The 20,221-nt window shown below is 38.0% G+C and overlaps 1 protein-coding gene across 1 annotated transcript; it reads left to right on the top strand.

Moving 5' to 3' along the window:
• The first annotated feature begins 717 nt into the window (after window positions 1-717).
• Window positions 718-16,776, top strand: LRIT3 (leucine rich repeat, Ig-like and transmembrane domains 3). Its single transcript, XM_045988558.1, has 4 exons — window positions 718-836; window positions 3,766-4,235; window positions 13,208-13,513; window positions 15,629-16,776. Exons 1-4 carry the CDS (start codon window positions 718-720, stop codon window positions 16,774-16,776), a joined length of 2,043 nt encoding a protein of 680 aa, XP_045844514.1.
• The last annotated feature ends 3,445 nt before the right edge of the window (window positions 16,777-20,221 follow it).

The following is a 20,221-nucleotide window of genomic DNA, read 5'->3' as shown; positions in this document are numbered from 1 at the left end:
GGAGGTAGTTTTTAGTGATTGAATGTAATTTTTATTTTTGGATAGAGCCTAATTTTGCTAAAAAACATGACAGCTGATCTTCAGATATGGCTTGATGCCTCTATTGAAAAACTACTTAAGAATAAAATGTATCTGAATAGAGATAATGGCCTTTGTTAGAAACTGCTGGGATAACCTAACACTGCCCCAAAGTGACCTGGGAGAGCCAGAGTGTTAGTCCTGCCATTCAGTGGTGGACTGAAGCATTTTGCCCAAAAAAATCTAGGTACTTGATTTTGTTAACTTTGTTTTTGGAGACTATAAATGAAAAAAAAATTATGATGTTATAAATAATCTGCAGTATTTTCTAGCATCTGCTAAAAGACAATTATTCTTAACATGAAGTGTATCTTCAAGATAATAGTAGCAATTACATCCATAGAAAAAGGACTTAATAAGCATTTCCTTACAAATCTGGATATGGGAACCTATTGAAATTTTCTTGACATGTGCTTGAGTCTCATTTTCCTTAGAACGTGTTACTGAGTTGAAACCATATTCAAAGGCTAGGTCGATTGATCCCCTGTAAAATACACTTGAAGGTTAAGTAACTACAGAGCTCAGCTAATCCCATGTAATCTGCTGTTACTAAATGGCTGTTTGTATTCCTGGCACACCAGTTTCTGAAGCTTAGGATTTGGTTTTTACTTTTTGTTCAAATAACCTCTAGAAGGAGCGATGCGTCTTTCCGCACGTCTGTGCATTGTACTTATTAGCTTTTTGGAGGGAGTGAGCTGTTCATGTCCTTCACAGTGCACCTGCGATTATCAAGGCAGAAATGACGGCACGGGATCAAGGTATGCTCCTCTCCCTGCTACTAAGTGTTCTAATGATTCTAGGGAAAAGGGCTCCAACCAGATCGCCTTATTTTGAATGCAAATTGTTGGCCAAGTATCAGAGGAGAGAAGGTTTAATTTACATAAGCTTTAACCTCATTGTTTTAATACCGTTTGCCCACTCTGTTGTTTTCATTTTGAGCCGCTGAGCTCTTAAAAGCCCCTCAAATGACTTGAGATTCTCAAACACATTCTGTGTTAGAGAAGTATCCATTGCACTCGTATTCACAACATGTCCGCTTCAGGAGGTCAGACTACTAGAACGACTACTAGAACGAGTGCGGCCACTCGGCTTGTTTATAGAAAGCAAGCCCAGGAGGGAGGGCGGAGCAGGAGGTGCTTGACATGCCCAGATGATTTGCTTCCCGAAGTTCCCGCTTCATTTTGAAGGTTATTCATGCCAACTAGATGGATTTTTAAAAGTGGGAGGGAAGCTCACAAGAGTGAAATTAGAGAGGTTCGTGATTAAGATTTTTCATTTTAAAGTTTTGTAGTTTACAAAGACATAACTTTGAAAGATGTGGATCAGCCCTGTCTGTTGCAGATACTGGGGGGCTTCACAGAAGTCAGTCGCCCTCTGGGTTGCTTTTAACATTTACCTGTGTAATTGAGAATAATTACGTACTTTTAATATATGTGAGCCCTTTGAGATAGAAGTTAAATGAAAAACAGGACTTTTGTTAGCTAAACATGGTAGAACTTGATTTTTTTTTTTAGAGGATATTTATTTATTTATTAAAGACTTTAAGAGAGATAGTCGGGGTGGGGGGGGCAGGGTGGGGAGAGGGAGAAGCAGGCTCTCCCCTGAGCAGGGAGCCTGATGTGGGACTTGATCCCAGACCCTGAGACCATGACCTGAGTCAATGATGCTTAACGGACTTAGCCACCCAGGCACCCCTGGAGAGGATATCTGACAACAAAATAAGGTTATTTTGTGACTTGGTTGAAGTGAATAGTGAGCCTCCTACAGAAAATAATTTGTTAAAACAATCACCCAATTTATGCCTTACAACTTTAAACAAATAAATAACAATTAAAACCTATTTTTGAGTAGTTTGTCTTATTGTATGAACTTTACTTAACCGACTTATGGTATCTTTTGAGATATTCTCTAGGTGGCTTAAGACAAAGAGAACAATGTAACAAATTAAAGACCTACTTGGCAAAGGATATGAGGCAGCTAATGACTCAGGGCAGGGTACTTTTGAGGAAACAGTCACAGAAATTTTTTCTTGGTGATGGCCCCATTATTGATGGATTTTGTAAAAACCATAGCATATTATGCCTAGTAAGGACTCTAGAAATAATCTAGTTTGACTATTGTCATTTTATCGACAAAGAAACACAACCATACAGAGATTATAAGCTTTGTCTAAGGTCACAGCACTGAGTTGATGCAGGGACTATTTGATAAGGTCTTTGTTTCCTACTGTAGACTTTTTCCCATTACACTGGAATGCTGACCTAATAAGTAGATACCAGATCATTCCCTTAAAAAGTAGTAATAGAACTTGTGATACAGAATAGAGATGAAGAATAATAGGTATTCCTAGAGAATTCCAATGATTCCATAGGGCCATCTCCTAAAGTTACAGAAAGATGATCCTGTCAGTACACCCCAGCTTTATGCTGTCTACCTCTCTTCACATTATACTCTGGCTTTTGAAATTCTCTGATTTAATGTCATGTATTTTTATGGCATGGCTGTTTAATTGCTACTATGTACAAGTATAATGTATTTCTATGTATAACGTAATTATACATTATACAATTTAGACTATGCTTTGCAAAAATTTTTTACATCCGTTTTCAGCATTCCAGAGGGGGTGAGTATATAATGAGACATAACTAGGTCTTTTTTCCGGTTAAAATGAATCTAAATTCTCTGATTCTTCATACTTTACACACACACATGGGACAGGCTTGTTTTTCTATGCCTGTTTTACACATGCCACTAAACAAGATCACAGTGTGACTTAATCAAGGTCACTTCAGTTAGTAATGGTAAGAGGAGTAAACTCACAGTTTGGTTTATTCCTTAGGCTAAAAGCAATGTGCCGGTCACATTATTAAAATAGAGTTCAACTTTAAGCATCTAGTGTGAACAACTTGCTCTTTCTCTTTCCTCCCTCCCTTCCTTCCTTCATTTTTAAAATTAAATTATCTTCTTAAAAAAGATCAATTTATAACTTCAACAGGGTTTAAAAAAAAAAAAGACCATTTCCTAAAGAGGTTAAGAGCGTGTACTTTGGAGTTGGATAGACGTGGGTTTGAAAGGTGGCTGTGTAACCCACTAGCTATGTGATCTTGGGCAGTTACCTCGTGTTGGTGGGTCCTGGTTATTTTCTTTGTAAAAATGAGATTGATGATAAAAATAGCAAACAACCATTAAGTGCCTATTAGGTGTCAGGAAGGTATAACATTTTATATCCTTTTCACTTAATTAGAACAGACTATATGGGAAAATGAAATGGCCACAGAGGAAGTGGCAGAGCTTAGATCTGAACCAAGATCAGCCTGACCCCAGAGCTGGTGCCTTTACCTCTTTTCCCCAGTATCTATCTTCTAGGGCTGTTGCTGGTTAAATACGGTGGATGTGATATGTTGCCCAGGCCTGACACATAGAGAGCTCCATCGTGTTAGGTTGAACCACGAGATTGCTGATATTTGCTCATTTTTAACCTGCAAAAGTGACCATTTCATATGGTTCAATCTAGAAGAAGATGATGGTAATGATGTTGATGACGATGAATTATCAATAGGTCAGTCAGGCTGAACAACTGTTTTGTGAAAACCAGGAGGAAGTGAAAACCTGATGCATGTTTCAAGTAATATTTTTTCCCATGGGTCTTGGAAAGCAGGTTTTCTTCCATTGCTTTTGTGACACTAGGTCGGTTCTATGTAATGACATGGATATGATCGAGGTCCCTATGAACTTCCCCGTGGACACTGTGAAGCTGCGGATAGAGAAGACTGTGGTCCGCAGGATCCCCGCAGAGGCCTTCTACTACCTGGTGGAGCTCCAGTACCTTTGGGTGACTTACAATTCCGTGGCCAGCCTTGAGGCCAGCAGCTTTTACAACCTCAAGCAGCTACATGAGTTGCGCTTGGATGGAAATTCTCTGGCTGCTTTCCCTTGGGCATCTCTGCTGGACATGCCCCATCTGAGGACCCTGGACTTGCACAACAACAGAATAACCAGTGTGCCAAACGAGGTGGTCAGGTACCTAAAGAACCTTGCCTACTTGGATTTATCGAGCAATAGGCTGACCACACTACCACCGGATTTCCTGGAGAGCTGGTCCCACTCACTTACGTCATCACGGAGCCTGGAACTTACACCACGAAGAATTGTTCTTGGTAAGCTCAGAAGCCTCTGGGCTTCTCAGGTCCAGATAATTTGTTTTGCAAGGCTTCAGCTGCCCAGTCTTTACATATGTGTCGAATTTTGCTTCTTACTCTCTACTTGCACATTTGATCGGCTGGTACTTTATCGGTTGATCTAGGTCAGATCTAGGTCTTACCCTGTGTAAGCTGTAATGGCTGTGTGCGCTGGAGTGAGGGCAGCAGTGTGTGTGTGTGTGTGTGTGTGTGTGTGTGTGTGTGTGTGTGTGTGTGTGTGTGTGTGTGTGTTGGAGGGAGAGGAGAGACCCTTATAAACCAAGAGACTAATGCTGCTGTTAGCTTGGGGCTCAGTGACAAAATCCACCAAACTCTGCCCCAGCCAACCTGCTTTGTTCTCTGTTCAGCCCTTCATCAGGTTCTTCAGGAGTGAAAGAGAGGCACTGGCATCTTTACAAGGTGGTGGTGGTTAGTTCGGGAGAATAGCTTCCAGATTTTCTTAATCTAAAAAGAAATGATGAAGACAATATTCTAATGGATTAGTGGAGCTGTTATTTGTTTTGCAAACTTTGATCCTGACTTTGTTTAGGTTCTGTGGGTATTTGTCTTGGGTTCTTAAAGTGTAAGCTCCTTCCAGTAAGACTTTCTCTTCCTTTTTTTTTTTTTTTTTTAAAGTATCTTCCCACAGTGCTTTGCACGGTGCTCTGCACATGGAGAATGCCCAGTAAATGTAGTTGCCAGATTGAAATCAGTGAACTGAGATCCTTCTCAGGGGTACCTGTGGGCAGTGAGGCCTCTCATACTTTTGTGTGAGACACAAGCCTAAGGCTCTAATCAGTCAATTTGATCTCCTACTAAATTCTTTTTCACCCAATAAGGCTGTGTTGTCAGTTCACTCATGACGTCCATAGGGCCATGGAAGAGGTTGTATTTCTCGGGATGCAAGAACTAAATGTTTGGCCAATGAAATGACTTATAAACCTTTTGGTGTGAGAAGCAACTTGATGCTGAATTTATGCCAGGAATCCCTGCTGACCAATATCGCATGCTCAAATATTTGCTGAAGTCAAGTATAAATAAAATAAAGATAACTTGAAAATTTTTTTTGATAAAAAGGAAAATGCCGTGGCAGCATTTAAATGATTTTAGTATTGCTTTGGTTGAAATGTAAATGCATTTTGGTGCTTATGAGACTAAAAATGTGAGTGATAACCAAACAGAAAGAGGAAAAATCATGTAATTATTTATTCTATACCTATTTTATGTTTGCCTACTGCTTATCTAGTGCTTCAAGCATTTTTATTAAAGAATAAAAGAAATATTATAGGGTTAGCTAGGGAAAAAAACAGGAATTTAACAATAGCTATGGATTCCTTATGTCTACAATGATAGGCACCATATAAACCTGTATTTATTTTAGCCACTAATTTAGTTCTTGTGGCTAATAGCTAGAAATTATCTTAATTTAAATAATGAGATTCTGGGATGCCTGGGTCGCTCTGCCTTTGTCTCAGGTCATGATCTCAGGGTCCGGGGATCGAGTCCCACATCAGGCTCTCTGCCCCTCAGGGAGCCTGCTTCCTCCTTTCTCTCTGCCTGCCTCTCTGCCTACTTGTGATCTCTGTCTGTCAAATAAATAAATAAAATCTTTAAATAAATAAATAAATAAATAAATAAATAGAGATTCTGTGTCTCTACACAATTTTTTCCTACACATTTTTCTAAGTTTCTTTAGATTTGCCAAAAGGAGCTATATAGTAGAAAATAAAATCAAATTACCGAATTACTATTAATAGCTCTCTAATGATTAGTCACTAATATTGCTAATATCACTATAAAGAACTGATTTGCAGGACATTAATATTTTTCCATTGTGAATTAAATCTGGATGAAAATTTAGGGATGAAATGGAAAGGGTTATGAAATTTCACTGTTCATGAAGATAAACATGGGGATAAATATCTCTATTATGGGGTTCAGATTCTTCAAAAGCAGATTCTTTAAAGGGGTAACATGAAAATCCTTTTGGTATAACATTAAATTTAAAAAACAGGATGTGTCACTGTACACGATCATAACTATTTTAAAATGTGCAAAGAAAAAGACTGAAAAATACACTAGCTGGTTAACTGTCCTCTTTGGTCATGGGACATCTTTTCAGTATTCCGTATTTTCAAAATGTTCTGCATCAATCATGCATTGCTTTTATAATAATGATGATAATCATGATAATAAATAACAAAAGATATTTTGAAACATGTCCAGTCATATGTGGCAGCTGATCTTAGCAAAGCCATGCCTGCTATGTAACAAAAGGGAAGAAAGTACTCTCCTCCAAAAGAAGACTAGCTCATGTGTGTGAATCACACACAGAAAACTCAGTTTTCTCATCTGGAAAATGGAGGTAGGAAGACTCCCTCCCTCCTGCTCATAGGATTGTAATGAGAATATTATGAGCTAGTTTATGGGCTAGTTCTTTAGAATATGAGGTGAACAGTCTCTAAGGTTATGATTTTAGATCAACAATAAGCCATAGCAGCTGTGACTGAGATGGGAGTGTCTTATAAAGAAGACTCCTCTATTTTGGCTTTTTCTGTGATTTTACCAGTGTTTGAGTCTTCCAATTTCATCATTAAAATATGGTGATGAAAGCTAGTGCTAGCTTTTCTAGAACTTGGTGTATAACTGTGGCAACTGTATCTTTCCAGGTACCCTGCAGAATTTACTTTTCTATTATTACAGTGGGATATATTCTGCTTTTATTTGTTAGTGTCCTGTGTATTGTGAGCAGATGGAAGTTACGTTTGTAACAATAATAGTGGTAGCTAATATTAAAGGAATGCTTACTCAGGGCCAAACCTAGTTCTTACATTTTTATAGATATAATTTCTCCCAGTCTCATGTAACCCTGTGGTAAGTACCATTTCATCCCCATTTTATAGAAGAGTGGAGACGCACATTAAGCCACGTGCGCAGACTTACTCATCACACAGTGATGGAGCTGGGGTGAATACAGGTGGTTTGACTGCACGACTCATGATGTTCTCCACTCCTGCATCATGCAGGGTACTGTGTGTGATAATACCAGAGTTGTCTTCCTTACATATGCATTACTGATATCTTTAAGTAGTGTATTTATTTTTAAAAAATTACGAAGCGGCTTTTCCATTACTCCTCTATTCTACATGAGTAAAAATTTCTCCATAAGTTAAAAAAATTAACAAAATTGTCCTCTAATGTATTATACAAACATAAACTAGTGTCCTGCAAGTAAATATTTGAATGAAGTGTGAAACTAGACTGGAATTTCTATTTGCAATGCATGTAAATTTCCACGGCCTCTTCCTCAGGAAGATACAAATATTTAGACAGGCTGACTCCGTAAGGCCCAACACTCTTTGTCCTGGAAAAAGCTTGCAGGAGGAGAGGGCATTAAACGCTTTGTTGGTTGCTTTATTGCTACTCGAATTTGCTCAGTTGCAAACATGAATTCTTTTCCTGTTCAGAATGAAGTTTACCTGAAGGGCAGTAACCACACGAGTATTTCCATAAAGTTTTTCTAAAATGGTGTTCATTTCACCATTGTTCATTGTTCATATTCATGAACACTCCTCAATCCCGGTTGGTAAGCTGGTTCTTTTTGAGGCACAGAGGAGATAAATCCACATAGATAAGTGAACTCCTTGCCAGGTGCTCATCTGAGGACTCCTTAGTAGGATCTGAGGACATGGCTCAAAGTGGGTCTGTAATTATTAGCTGCTTTGTACAGCTGGTGAAGAGGCAGAGTCAAGCTTCAAGTTCAGTCCATCTCCAGAGATACCATTCTTTTGTTTTTTAAGCCTTTTCTAAATTGAGGAGTTGAGGTATAATTTGCATACTGTGGATCTTAAGTGTACAGCTTAGTAAGTGATGATAAATGATATACCCTGACGAAACCCACACCCTCATTAAGATATGGAATAATTTCATCACACTGGAAAACTCCCCTGTGCTTCTTCTCGACCAGGTGCCTCCATTTCAAGTAACCACTGTTTTTATTCATCACAAAAGATTAATTTTGTCTGCCCTAGAATTTTACGTAAATGAAATCATACAAGATGGCCCTTGTGACTGGCTTCTTTCATTTAGCATTATTGTTTTTGAGATTCATCAATGTTATTGCATGAATGGGTAGTTCCTTCTGCTGAGTCATTTCTGTTTTACAAAAATATGAATTGTTCATCCTTTCTCCTGTTTTTGGAAACATGGGTGTTACCAATCTTCAGCTATTATGAATTAAGCTGCTATTAACATTCTTAGGCAAAGCTCTTTGTAGTACATATTTTCATTTTAAAAAAAAATATTTTATTTATTTGACAGAGAGAAATCACAACTAGGCAGAGAGGCAGGCAGAGAGAGAGGAGGAAGCAGGCTCCCCGCAGAGCAGAGAGCCCGACGTGGGGCTCGATCCCAGGACCCTGGGATCATGACCTGAGCCGAAGGCAGAGGCTTTAACCCACTGAGCCACCCAGGCGCCCCCATATTTTCATTTCTTTTGGATAAATTCCTAGGCTTCAGATTGCTAGGTCATAGGATGGCTATATATCTTTTTAAGAAACTGCCAATTTTCCAAAGATGTTGTACCATTGTATACTCCCACAAGCACTACACAACAGTCTACTTGCTCCATATTCTTACCAACATTTGATGTTATCAGATTTTTTCATTTCCACCATTCCTGGGGGTGATGGGTTAGGCAGTGATTTGACATTGTAATTTTAATTTGCATTTCCCTGATGAATAATGCTGTTGACCATGCTTTCATTGGGTTATTGCTCATTGCTATATTCCTTTATGCCAATATATAATTTTTTAAAGTTTTTTTATTGTTGAATTCAAGCCTTTTGTCAGTTACATGTGTTATTGATATTTTCTCCAAATCTGTGATTTATTTATTCATTTTCTTCATGGTGTCTTTGGTAAGAAGGTTTTAAATTTTAATGACATCTGATTTATTAGTTTTTTCTTTTATAGTTAGTGCTTTGTGTGTCTCATCTAAGAAATATCTGTCTACCTACAAGTCATAGAATTCTGGCTTTAATATATTTTTTAAAGATTTTTTTTAATTTATTTATTTGACAGACAGAGATTACAAGTAGGCAGAGAGGCAGGCAGGGGTAGCGGGGGGAAGCAGGCTCCCTGCTGAGCAAAGAGCCCGATGCGGGGCTCGATCCCAGGACCCCGGGATCATGACCTGAGTCAAAGGCAGAGGCTTTAACCCACTGAGCCACCCAGGTGCCCCACTGGCTTTAATATTATCTTTTTTTTTTTTTTTTAATATTCTTATCTTTTATGCTTATGGCTATGGTCTGTCTCAAAACAGTTTTTGAGTATAGTGTGAGGCAGGGGTTGAGGCTTTTTCTAAGCAGATGTCCAGTTGTCCCCCCACCATTTGTTGAAAAAACTTTACTTTCCCCCTGAATTGTTAAATGCCACTGCCAGCCCAAAACTGACTAAGGTATGGTTTCTTACTTTCAAGAGCTTATAGTCAGCAGAATTACTTTAGTACAGAAATTTATTGCAAACTTTTCACAAAAAAAAAACCAAAACACATTTAATTCAACTACTGTGATTCATGGAAAACATTATCCTTTTAGAAAAGGAATAAGGCAAAATTGATTTGTCCTATCCAAGAATAGTTAGATGAACTAAATTAATTAGTGCAAATTATTGTGATTGTGGTTGGTATGTTGCCTTGAAGGAATGCAGTACAAATAACAGTTTAACTTCAGGGAGTTCTTGTACCTTTGTCCCCAAAAGGGAAAAAAACAAAGACAAAAACAAAACACTTGATGAATTGGTTCAGCTCTCAGGTCACTCTTATTATTCAGGTTTTAAAAGTTGTGCCTTTGACCTTGATGTTTCAAAGCTAGAATAAATACTCTATTTTTAAGGATCTAAAAAATATTTTCCTATTTTATATAACTTTAAGACACAGCCAGTTGGATTAATTTTTAAAAGAATTTTGTTTCAGGGGCACCTGGGTGGCTCAGTCGGTTAAGCATCTGACTCTTGATTTTAGCTCAGATCGTGATCTCAGGGTTGTAAGATGGAGCCCCTGCACGGGGTTCCATGCTCGCGGGGAGTCTTCTTGAGATTCTCTCTGTCCTTCCCTCGGCCCCTCTCCCTGCTTGTGAGCACATGCACACTCTCTTTCTTTCTTTCTCAAATAAATAAATCTTAAAAAAAAAAACTTTCTTTCACCATTAACATAGGTTTATGACAGTTTCATACCATGAATAAAACTGTAAATGTTGGAGTTCTTGGATCTTTCCCTATGTAGACATTTGTGCTCCAGACATCACTGCTTTGACATGTGTTTATAGATAACAGCACTTACAGCTGCCACCCCTGGCTCTAGATGTTTTTAGGTGATGAAATGAGTTATGGTGGAAGGAATATTAGATTAGGAGGCTGAAAATCTGGGATTTAGGACTCTAAGCTACTTACAGAACCAAGGCAGTAATCTCTTTGTGCTTTAGTGTCCTCTGATGTGAAACTCAAAAGAATCATACTAACTTCATTCATGAGGTCAGTGTAGGACATATAGAGCTTGAGAATGAAAGCTCGAAGGATACCAAGGTTCAAAATCCTGACTATATCCAGTTGTATGACCACAGGAAGATCCCTTAACCTGAATGTTGGCTTTCTCCTCTTTAAAATGAGTATGATGCTAATATTATCTACCTCATGCTATTGTCAGGATTGAAGTAGACAAATGCTTTAGCATGCTTAGTACTGTTGGAAGATAATTTTCCATGGCCTCTCACATTTCTGCACGTCTTGTGAGCAGAGACCGTCACTGACTGTCTTTTGTCCTGAACTATCTTTTTAAGGATGTCTGTGTACAGAACTGCTTTGGAAGGTAAAGATATATCTCTGTCCAGAGAAACGGTAGGCATGTTCACTGCCTGGTATAGTGAAGACAGTGTCTTCCTCCAGAGCTGTAAACTATCCTCCATCTCTGACCAGTAGTCTTATGTCTTTTGCCAACTGGGAGGTGTTAGTCCCCCTAAAGTAGTATAAAGCTCAGACCTTTTACAGTTGACAAAGTATAATATTTGCCACATAGGAAGCAATCAGTGACTGTCAACCCGTTTTGTTATTATTTTATAAAGCAAAAATCTAGCATAACAAGTGTTTTGAGAGCATAAAGTTTTATCCACATATTAATTATTACATGACAGAATGAAATTGATGTTTGCTGGCAAGCTGGATATTAGAGACTGGTCATAGACACACAGGACTAAATGTAAGAAGTTCAAGGTGATTCACCCATGGAAGAAATGAAATTTCTAAGATAGAAGATTTAAAAAAAAAACCCAGCAAATTTTTCTAATACTGGCAGAAAAATACGAACCAATCATCAAGTGCTAATATAATAAAAATAGACATATATAGAAATTTATATTAAAACAAAAATAGACCTAAATAGAATTTACAAATGGACAGTTAAATCTTCCAACATGGTTAGCATTTTTTAAAATTGCTGTTCTGTCTTTTTTCCTTATGAATCAATGTATAATCTACTCTATTAGTAAAAACCCACAACCACAAACATTATTGAGATATATCCCTTGCAACCTTGGGCTTTATGTGAAGCTGTTGTAGGACATTAGTCCTACAAAGATAGTCTGAAGCCCTGTCTTTGATCTTTCTGAGATCTTAGCAAATAATTTTATAGTTTCACCCTCCCTGGATTTGATTTTTGCTCGGAAGCCCTTTTCTTAGTTTGAGAACTATGGTGAGACTGGGAGTAAGAAGCAGGGTTTTTTGTTTGAATTTTATTTTTAATTTTTTTTATTATGTTCAGTTTTATTATTGAACACTGCAAGTTTTGGCTCCTTTCTCTTTAACAGTTCTTCCTTTAACTGTCCTTTCCATTTTACCATGAGCAGCAAGAAGGCACTAGGTAGCACTCGCAGCACTTGGTATGGAAATATCCTTAGCGAGATTATTCGTTTCATTGAGTGCACTTTACACTTTCCATGTTAACCACGCGTGACAATGTTTCTCAACTTTCTGCCGTGCCATCAAAGGGTCTGCTTTCCTCTAGTTTCCAGTAGTTACATTTTCCTCACTTTCCTTGAAAGCTCTCACTGATGGTCCCCTTGAAGGCCAACACATTTCTGCTAACAGTTTGAAAGCTGAGGGAGGCAGTCCTCCAACCAGAGGCTGTCAGTTAACTATATTCCTGCTGCTGATTCTCTCTTGAAGGGGGATTTGAGCATTGTACCTTCTTGGCCACCATATATTACATTCATGCCAAGCTCTGTTCTAGCTTCTGCCGGTCTCCAGTCTTATCTCCTGACATTGCCTTCATCTCACTCTGTACTTTTGCTACACAGAACTTGTACTACCTTCATAGGTCTTCAAATCATGCAAAACCATGATATAGTACGGGCTGAATTAGGGGGCCTCTCTACACCCTCCAATACTGACAATAATATACATTCCTAGCACTCTAGAAATATCTCTAGCAGTGTTTCATAGTATTCTTTGAAGTATAGTATAGTATTCTGTGGTACTTGAATTAAAACCTTGGCTCGGATGCTGATTAAGCTATAATTTGATTTCAAATTATTGAAAATAATTTGATTTCTCTGTATCTCAGCTTCTTCATTTTTAAGATGGGGATAGTAATACTCTTTCTCATAGGATTTTTAGGATTAAATGAAATAATACAGACAAGCGCTTAGAACAGAGTCTTGCCCAGAGTACATGCACAATAAATGTTGGCTATGATCATTAATGACCTGACCTGACAGGCTGTATTCATTCAGGTAGCCAAATAGCAGAGCAAAATTGACAGGAAGGCGACTCCATTCCATCTCTCAAAGCACTTCTATTTTTAGGGAGATAATGCAGATACTTGCTTGCCCGAGAGGTTGTGATGTAAACAGAAGTCAACAGAATAATCTTTGTCAATCTTTTCCTCTCTTCTGGTTTAGGTCTGCAGGACAACCCTTGGTTCTGTGACTGCCACATTTCCAAAATGATTGAGCTGTCAAAAATTGCTGACCCTGCTGTAGTGCTGCTTGATCCTCTAATGATTTGTAGCGAGCCTGAGCGCCTGACAGGGATTTTGTTTCAGCGGGCTGAGCTGGAGCAGTGTCTGAAGCCATCCGTTATGACCTCGGCCACCCAGATCACATCTGCTCTGGGCAGTAATGTTCTGCTGCGGTGTGATGCTACTGGCTACCCTACCCCACAGCTCACATGGACCAGGTCTGACAGCTCACCAGTTAATCACACAGGTATTTTCTTTATTCCTTTTAAAAAAGAGTTTATTTATTTGAGAGAGAGAGAGAGAGCATGGGCACAGGGAGAGGGAGAGGGAGAAGCAGTCTCCCTGTGAGCAGGGAGCCTGATAAAGTTTCGATCCCAGGACCCTGGGATCATGACCTGAGCCGAAGGCAGACGCTTAACCGACTGAGCCACCGAGGCATCCCCAAAATCGGCTAGTAAATTCTAATAAAATATGCCAAGATTGTTGGATGAAAGAAATTTGAAAGTTTCGTTTTATTCGTTAATATTTTCCTCAGTTTAATTACATAGATGAAATTAGACAATCTGATTTTTTTAATAGAAAACATGATCCAGTGGATAGATGATTGCAAATAAGGCCCCTTGTCTTGCTGCATCATCTTGGATATGACTCACTTAAAAATGTATAACTATTACAGTTTTCTTACAAAAGATTTTCATGCAAGTTTCTCATTTATGAATGATTATTTCAATAATAAATTACATACAAACCTTATCATGAAGCAAAAAGTGTAATTTTTAGAAATACTGGTTACATAGACTTTTTAGATCCTATTATGACCAACTCAGTGCTTTGGCTTTAGTTTCAGTAGTGATATTCTGGTGAATTAAAGTGATATAGTTAAAAAACTAGTGATATATTTAAAATTAAATGTAGGGCTGCCTGGGTGGCTCAGTGGGTTAAAGCCTCTGCCTTCGGCTCAGGTCATGATCCCGGGGTCCTGGGATTGAGCCCCACATCGGGCTCTCTGCTCAGCAGGGAGCCTGCTTCCCCTTCTCTCTCTGCCTGCCTCTCTGCCTACTTGTGATCTCTGTCCAATAAATAAAATCTAAAATAAATAAATAAATAAATAAATAATAAAATTAAATGTAAATTTTATTTGTTTCTGAGAAACTGAGGATTTTGCAGGGGAGGGAGGTGGGGGGTTGGGTGAGCCTGGTGGTGAATTATTAAGGAGGGCACACATTGCATGGAGCACTGGGTATGGCGCATAAACAATGAACCTTGGAACACTGAAAAAATAAAATTAAATTAAAAAAATTAAATGTAAATCAAAGTAAAATAAATGTAAATGTAAGTCAAAGTAAAAATAATGAAACCTGATGGTAGAAGAAATAGTCAAGGCCAAATATTCTTACAAATAGATAGTAAATGGCCCACAGCTTAAAGTAGTAAGTTAAATTTTGGGATACTAGGATACTGTTTAGTATATTATTATTCTTCAGAAAGCTTCAGAAATCAAGACAGAATGGTAATATGTTAGATTTCAGTGTTGAGGAAAGTAAAATTCCAATGCAAAAACTATATATTATTTTTTTTAAGTTTATTTATTTATTTATTTGACACAGAGAGAGAGAGAGATCACAAGTAGGCAGAGAGGCAGTCAGAGAGAGAGGGGAAGCAGGCTCCCTGCCAAGCAGAAAGCCTGAAGCCGGGCTCTATCCCAGGACCCTGAGATCATGATCTGAGCTGAAGGCAGAGGCTTAACCCACTGAGCCACCTGGGCGCCCCTAAAACTATATATTGTTCTACAAATAAAAGAATCCATGGCTTACTAATTTATCTAGATTAAATATAAAATGAAAGACTGAGAATACTAATTATGACTTCTCTATGCCAGAAAATGATCTGTTATGCCATTTGGCTATGTAGATAGATTTACGACAATGAAAAAATATTTGGGGAAATATTTAAGTAAGATCTTATAATAACCATTTTACAGGACCACAGTGAGTTAAAATTGGAAAGCATCTTTGAGACCACTCTGTTTTATCCCCTTATTTTAAAAATACAGAAACAGAGGCCTAAAGATCCTAATTGACTTGTCTGAAATCACATACTCATCTGTGGACAAACGTTTATTAAAGCTAAGTCTCCCAATTCACAGTCTTGGGTCTTTTTAGAATACCACTCCCCATACAAACCTCATGGTACTTGGCATGTCCTAGACCTGAACTATACCTGCCATCAGAGACTGGTGATTGTGTGCTATTTCCCTCTTGGTTTATGTGAAAAGGATGCATGTAGAACCAGATCGGTTAGCATGTTGCTTGAGTTTCTCCTTTTTTTCCCCTTACAGAGTATATGTATTTTTTTCTTACAGTAATTCAGGAATCTCCAGGGGAAGGAGTCAGATGGTCCATAATAAGCTTGACAGGCATTTCTTACAAGGATGCTGGGGATTACAAATGTAAGGCCAAAAATTTGGCTGGAATGTCAGAAGCTGTGGTTACTGTGACAGTGGTTGGTGTCGTCACAACTACTCTATCATCCGGTATCTCTGAAAGAACTAGAGATCACCCTGAGGAAGAAGTCCAGCCAGGATCTAGAGCTACGTCCCTACCTGGTTCACGGTCATCTGCCTGGCTTTCTTCCTTCCCTGCTTCTTCCATTTTTCTTTCTACTTCTACTTCATCTCCTCCCTCCGCTGCTTTCTTCTCCTCATCTCCTTTCCCCTCCTCCATCATGTCTTCAGCCACAACTCCAAGCAACAGAATTTCAACAAGCCCCACCATCGCCAGCCAGCAGTCACTCCAGCTCCGCCCAGATGGGAAAAGAAATTTAAAGGTGGAAGTAGGTAGAAGTAAGCTTTCCTCAGCTAGTGCAAGTAAAAAAGAAGAATTGGCATCAGTGAATCAAATGACACCAATGGAAAAGAATGCCACAGTAGAAAATCTCAGGATCGTCCGTGAGACTGAAGAGAGTGTGACTTTGATGTGGAATACCATCAATACCACACAACAGTCTGAGATGACCGTATTGTACTCCAAGTACGGTGAGAAAGACCTGCTGCTGCTGAATGCAGACTCCAGCAAGAATCAAGTAACCATAGATGGCTTGGAGCCGGGTAGGGAATACACAGCATGTGTCTGTCCAAAAGGAGCACCTCCCCAGAAAGACCAATGTATTACCTTTTCTACTGACAGAGTTAAAGAAGAAGGTGATTCTCAAGTGTCTTTCCTTATCGTGGTGAGCAGTATTGCCTGTGTTGTTGTTTTGCCATTGATTTTTTTCCTGTTGTATAAAGTCTGTAAACTGCAATGTGGGTCAGAATCTTTCTGGGAAGATGATCTGGCAAAAGAAACTTATATCCAATTTGAGACCCTGTTCCCCAGGTCTCACAGTGTAGGGGAACTTTGGACTCGGAGGCACAGAGATGATTCAGAAAAATTGCTGCTTTGTTCTAGGTCAAGTGTGGAATCTCAGGTGACTTTTAAAAGTGAAGGTTCAAGGCCAGAGTATTACTGCTAAGGTTTTACAACTTAGGGAAATGTGAATGCCACAAAATTTCTTCCATGCAGTTAAGGATCTGAGGATGTAGATGACTTTTGTTCAGACTTTCATATCCTTTATGCAAATCATAAATGAGTGTTTTTAATCATGCTTAAAAAAATACTATGTGAGGGGTACCTGGTTGGCTCAGTCAGTAGAGCCTGCAACTCTTGGAGTTGTAAGTTCGGGCGTGTAGAGATTACTTAAAAACTACCATGCAACTTCGGAACTGAAAAAACCAATAGTTTTGGTTTTTATTGTGTGGAAGATTTCCATAGAAATAATTTTTAGGGTAGTTCTTAATAAGTTAATAGTATGTTTTAGGGTAATGTTTTAGTTCTTAAAAATAAATTCATGTGAGAATAGTTGTAAAAAATTGAAGCCTGAATTTTAAAAAGATAGTTTTTTGGGAAATGAAGAAAGATTAGTATAACCAGCTAAGCCTTGATGTTCATTCATGTTTGAAGTGCTTTATGGCATTTGCTATGGGTATTCACTGCCATTGCCTAGTGGGCGAGAGTGAGAAAGTACAAAATTTTGCATTCATTAAAGTTAAATCCAACCCAATGGAAAGGGAGGGCTCCAACTCTTGGTACCATTATGCATTACGAGACTGTACAGTCGTACTAATATTGCAAGAAAAAAATTTTCCTTTATCCTTAAAAATTTTAAGTATTAGCAAAAAGAAGTTTAAAAAGAGGATCATGAAAATAGTAAGGCCATTTCTAAAAATAGTAACCGCTGCATCCTAATACATTTGCTAACAGACTATACGGATTTTTATTTTAATTTAATTTTTTTGTGTGTGTTCCAAAATTCATTGTTTATGCACCCAGTATGGATCTTTAAAAAAAAAAAAGTGCTCCTTTTGAAACAATCTCTTTAATATTGTGATATTTACTCTATTCCTTCCCCTCCTTTTTTCTGTCTCTCCTTTTTCTAGCTTCAACTTTGTCAGAAGATACTCAGGTAGCCAAAGGACCACAGCTAAGCTGTTTGTCTTTTGCCATGTTATATTTTGATCTTCGGGCTAACAGGAATAACTTCGAGGTCTTTTTTAGAGCTGAAAAGGATGTTTTAGGATTTTGAAGACAGCTTCAATGGATGAATTTGGTCAAATTTTCTAGGTAAAAACATCAGGGAAATTGAACTGGAGTGGGGCACACAAATAGGTAGAAAAGAGCTTCATACATAAATTTTTTTTTTTTTTTGAAAAAAGTTTGTGACTACCTTTACTAAAGATTATATTCTCTTTATTGGAAACTTTGGAATACAGAACAGGTTTACAAAGGTGTATCAAAAGTCTTGGAATATTCTGAGAAGCAAGTTTCAAGAAAATCCTATATTTTGCATAAGCAATAGATTGGCTTCAGTGTAATACATTGTGAAAATTATAATACAAGCAGCTGAACAATGAAAAATCATTCATTCCACATGGCTCTTAATTAAAAAGGAAGAAGAATTCTAGTTTAGACATATTCTGTGTATTAGGAGGAGGCCAGCATAGATGGATGGCCCGTCCAGAACTCTCAAATGTCCCATCTTGTATCATTTCCTCTCCTTTCTCTCTCTTTCCTTTCCAGCTTGTTTGTCCTTGGTGCTTCCATCACTGAGTGCATTGTCGCATCATCTAACTGTTTTAAATTCAGTATGCATTGTTAAGATTTGTTAGAAAAATACTTTTTTTACAATTTTGTGTCTAGCTTCAAATTCTGTTGAGATCAACATATTTTAAATTAAAAGATTGCAAAAACTTGCATTTCTTTACTCTAAAGACATGATGGAATTCACTGCCATATTTAAAAGGTTCATATAAACAGACTGCCAAAGCACTACCATGATAGAAATAATGACTACAGGAGAATGTTACGGACTGATGCAGGTGGCCTCCAAATTGTACAAAGGAGGGTTATCTGTTAAGAAGGGAGACTTGGCCCACCCTGATGAGGTAAATTACCGATGGTCCTCAAAACCAAAAGTCTGCACATAATTTTGACCAATGAGGAGAAGCTGGTTGCTGGTGTGGAGAAGAGAAGGCACTTCTGTCATCTACAACTTGGTCTTGGCCCATGAAGTGAGTCCTAAGGAATGTGTTACTAATACTGAAAGAACTAAAATTGTAAACTAGCTACTTTCTAAAAATACATACATTTGAGGGTAGGCAAATGATATCTGACAATATCAATGCTCTTATGTTCTTACAAGTATGCTTTCCTGAGGGGGAGGAAAAGGTTGACGTAGCAAGCAGCATGGAATTCTGCATAATCAACAGCCTGTCAATGTCACCACCACCATTGTAGAGAGCAATCAGAACTGACATATAGCCAATATATGTGACAATTAAATATGATCACAATGTTTTACTTTCAGACAAGATATATTAGATGTTTGTAAAACATGGGTACATGGTGAGGGTGTGTCACCTGGGAGACTATCATGAATGATATGCTATCACATAAAATATGTTGAGAACTCCAAGCTCATGGTTTATGAAGGCTGCCAAAGAAAATGCTGGACCATAGAGTCAGACAAGTCCCCTAGACTTTGGGAAACTTTTACAAAAAGTTCAAAGACAAAAAATTTTTGACCCATAGACTTGAGTCTCAAATAGGGATTATGGCTAACAAAGGGAGATGATAAAAACCCAAAAACTTTTAGCTGAACAACTGTGAAATAATTTAAATAAAACAGGCAGGGAAGTTAAATGGCTGTCTACTCATGAGAAAGTTTAAATAATATATGTAGAAGGTATAAAGGAGGAAGAGTGATCAAGGTGAAGGTAGAAGTGTAGCAATCTATTATGAAAGCACCATAAACTAAAGGCCCCAATAAACAGGATCAAAAATATGGTAAAGTTGACCAGAAGGAACTGGAAGGCTTTTATGTTATTGTTAAAAAGAAAAAGGAAATAAGAAGTCTACTGTTTAGAGATGATAAGAGAAAGTATATCAAAGAAGTAGCAGAATCATTGAACTCCTATTTTTTCTTCTCTTTTCTAAATGGGTTTTTCAACTGAATATGGAGAAGAAACTAACGGAAGTGAAAATTCTAGCCCAAGGTAGGTAAGAGATTAGTAAACTAACTCTAGGATATTTTCAATGAGGCCAGATAAATTACCAAGGTGGTAATAGAATTTACAGTCATAATCTCAGAGCTACTGTTTAGCAGTCTTTGAAAACTCATGGCAAATAGGAGAGATACCACAGACCATAAATGACTAACTTTCATCTTTATTTTTGAAGAGAAGAATAGGGTGGGTTCTGGAAATTAGAGGCAACTTGATTCATGCATGTAGGATTGACAACAGATTGTTAAAAGGCTTGTTTTGATCATGCAGAAATGAATGTTATGGTCATTAGCAGCCAACAAATGTCAACTAAGGAGAAGCTTTAATAAACCAGTATGGCTTATTTTTTAATGAGGT

This window comes from Meles meles, chromosome 2 (assembly GCF_922984935.1).
Source record: "Meles meles chromosome 2, mMelMel3.1 paternal haplotype, whole genome shotgun sequence".
Lineage (NCBI taxonomy): Eukaryota > Metazoa > Chordata > Mammalia > Carnivora > Mustelidae > Meles > Meles meles.
Note: the sequence above shows the minus strand (reverse complement) of the source record. Positions and strands in the feature narration are given on the sequence as shown.

Excerpts from the sequence above, each read along its gene's own strand:
- LRIT3 (XM_045988558.1), top strand. The coding sequence starts at position 718 with ATGCGTCTTTCCGCACGTCTGTGCATTGTACTTATTAGCTTTTTGGAG. Across the intron at positions 837-3,765 it reads AATGACGGCACGGGATCAAG|GTCGGTTCTATGTAATGACA; the intron begins GTATGCTCCTCT and ends TTGTGACACTAG. Across the intron at positions 4,236-13,207 it reads ACCACGAAGAATTGTTCTTG|GTCTGCAGGACAACCCTTGG; the intron begins GTAAGCTCAGAA and ends CTTCTGGTTTAG.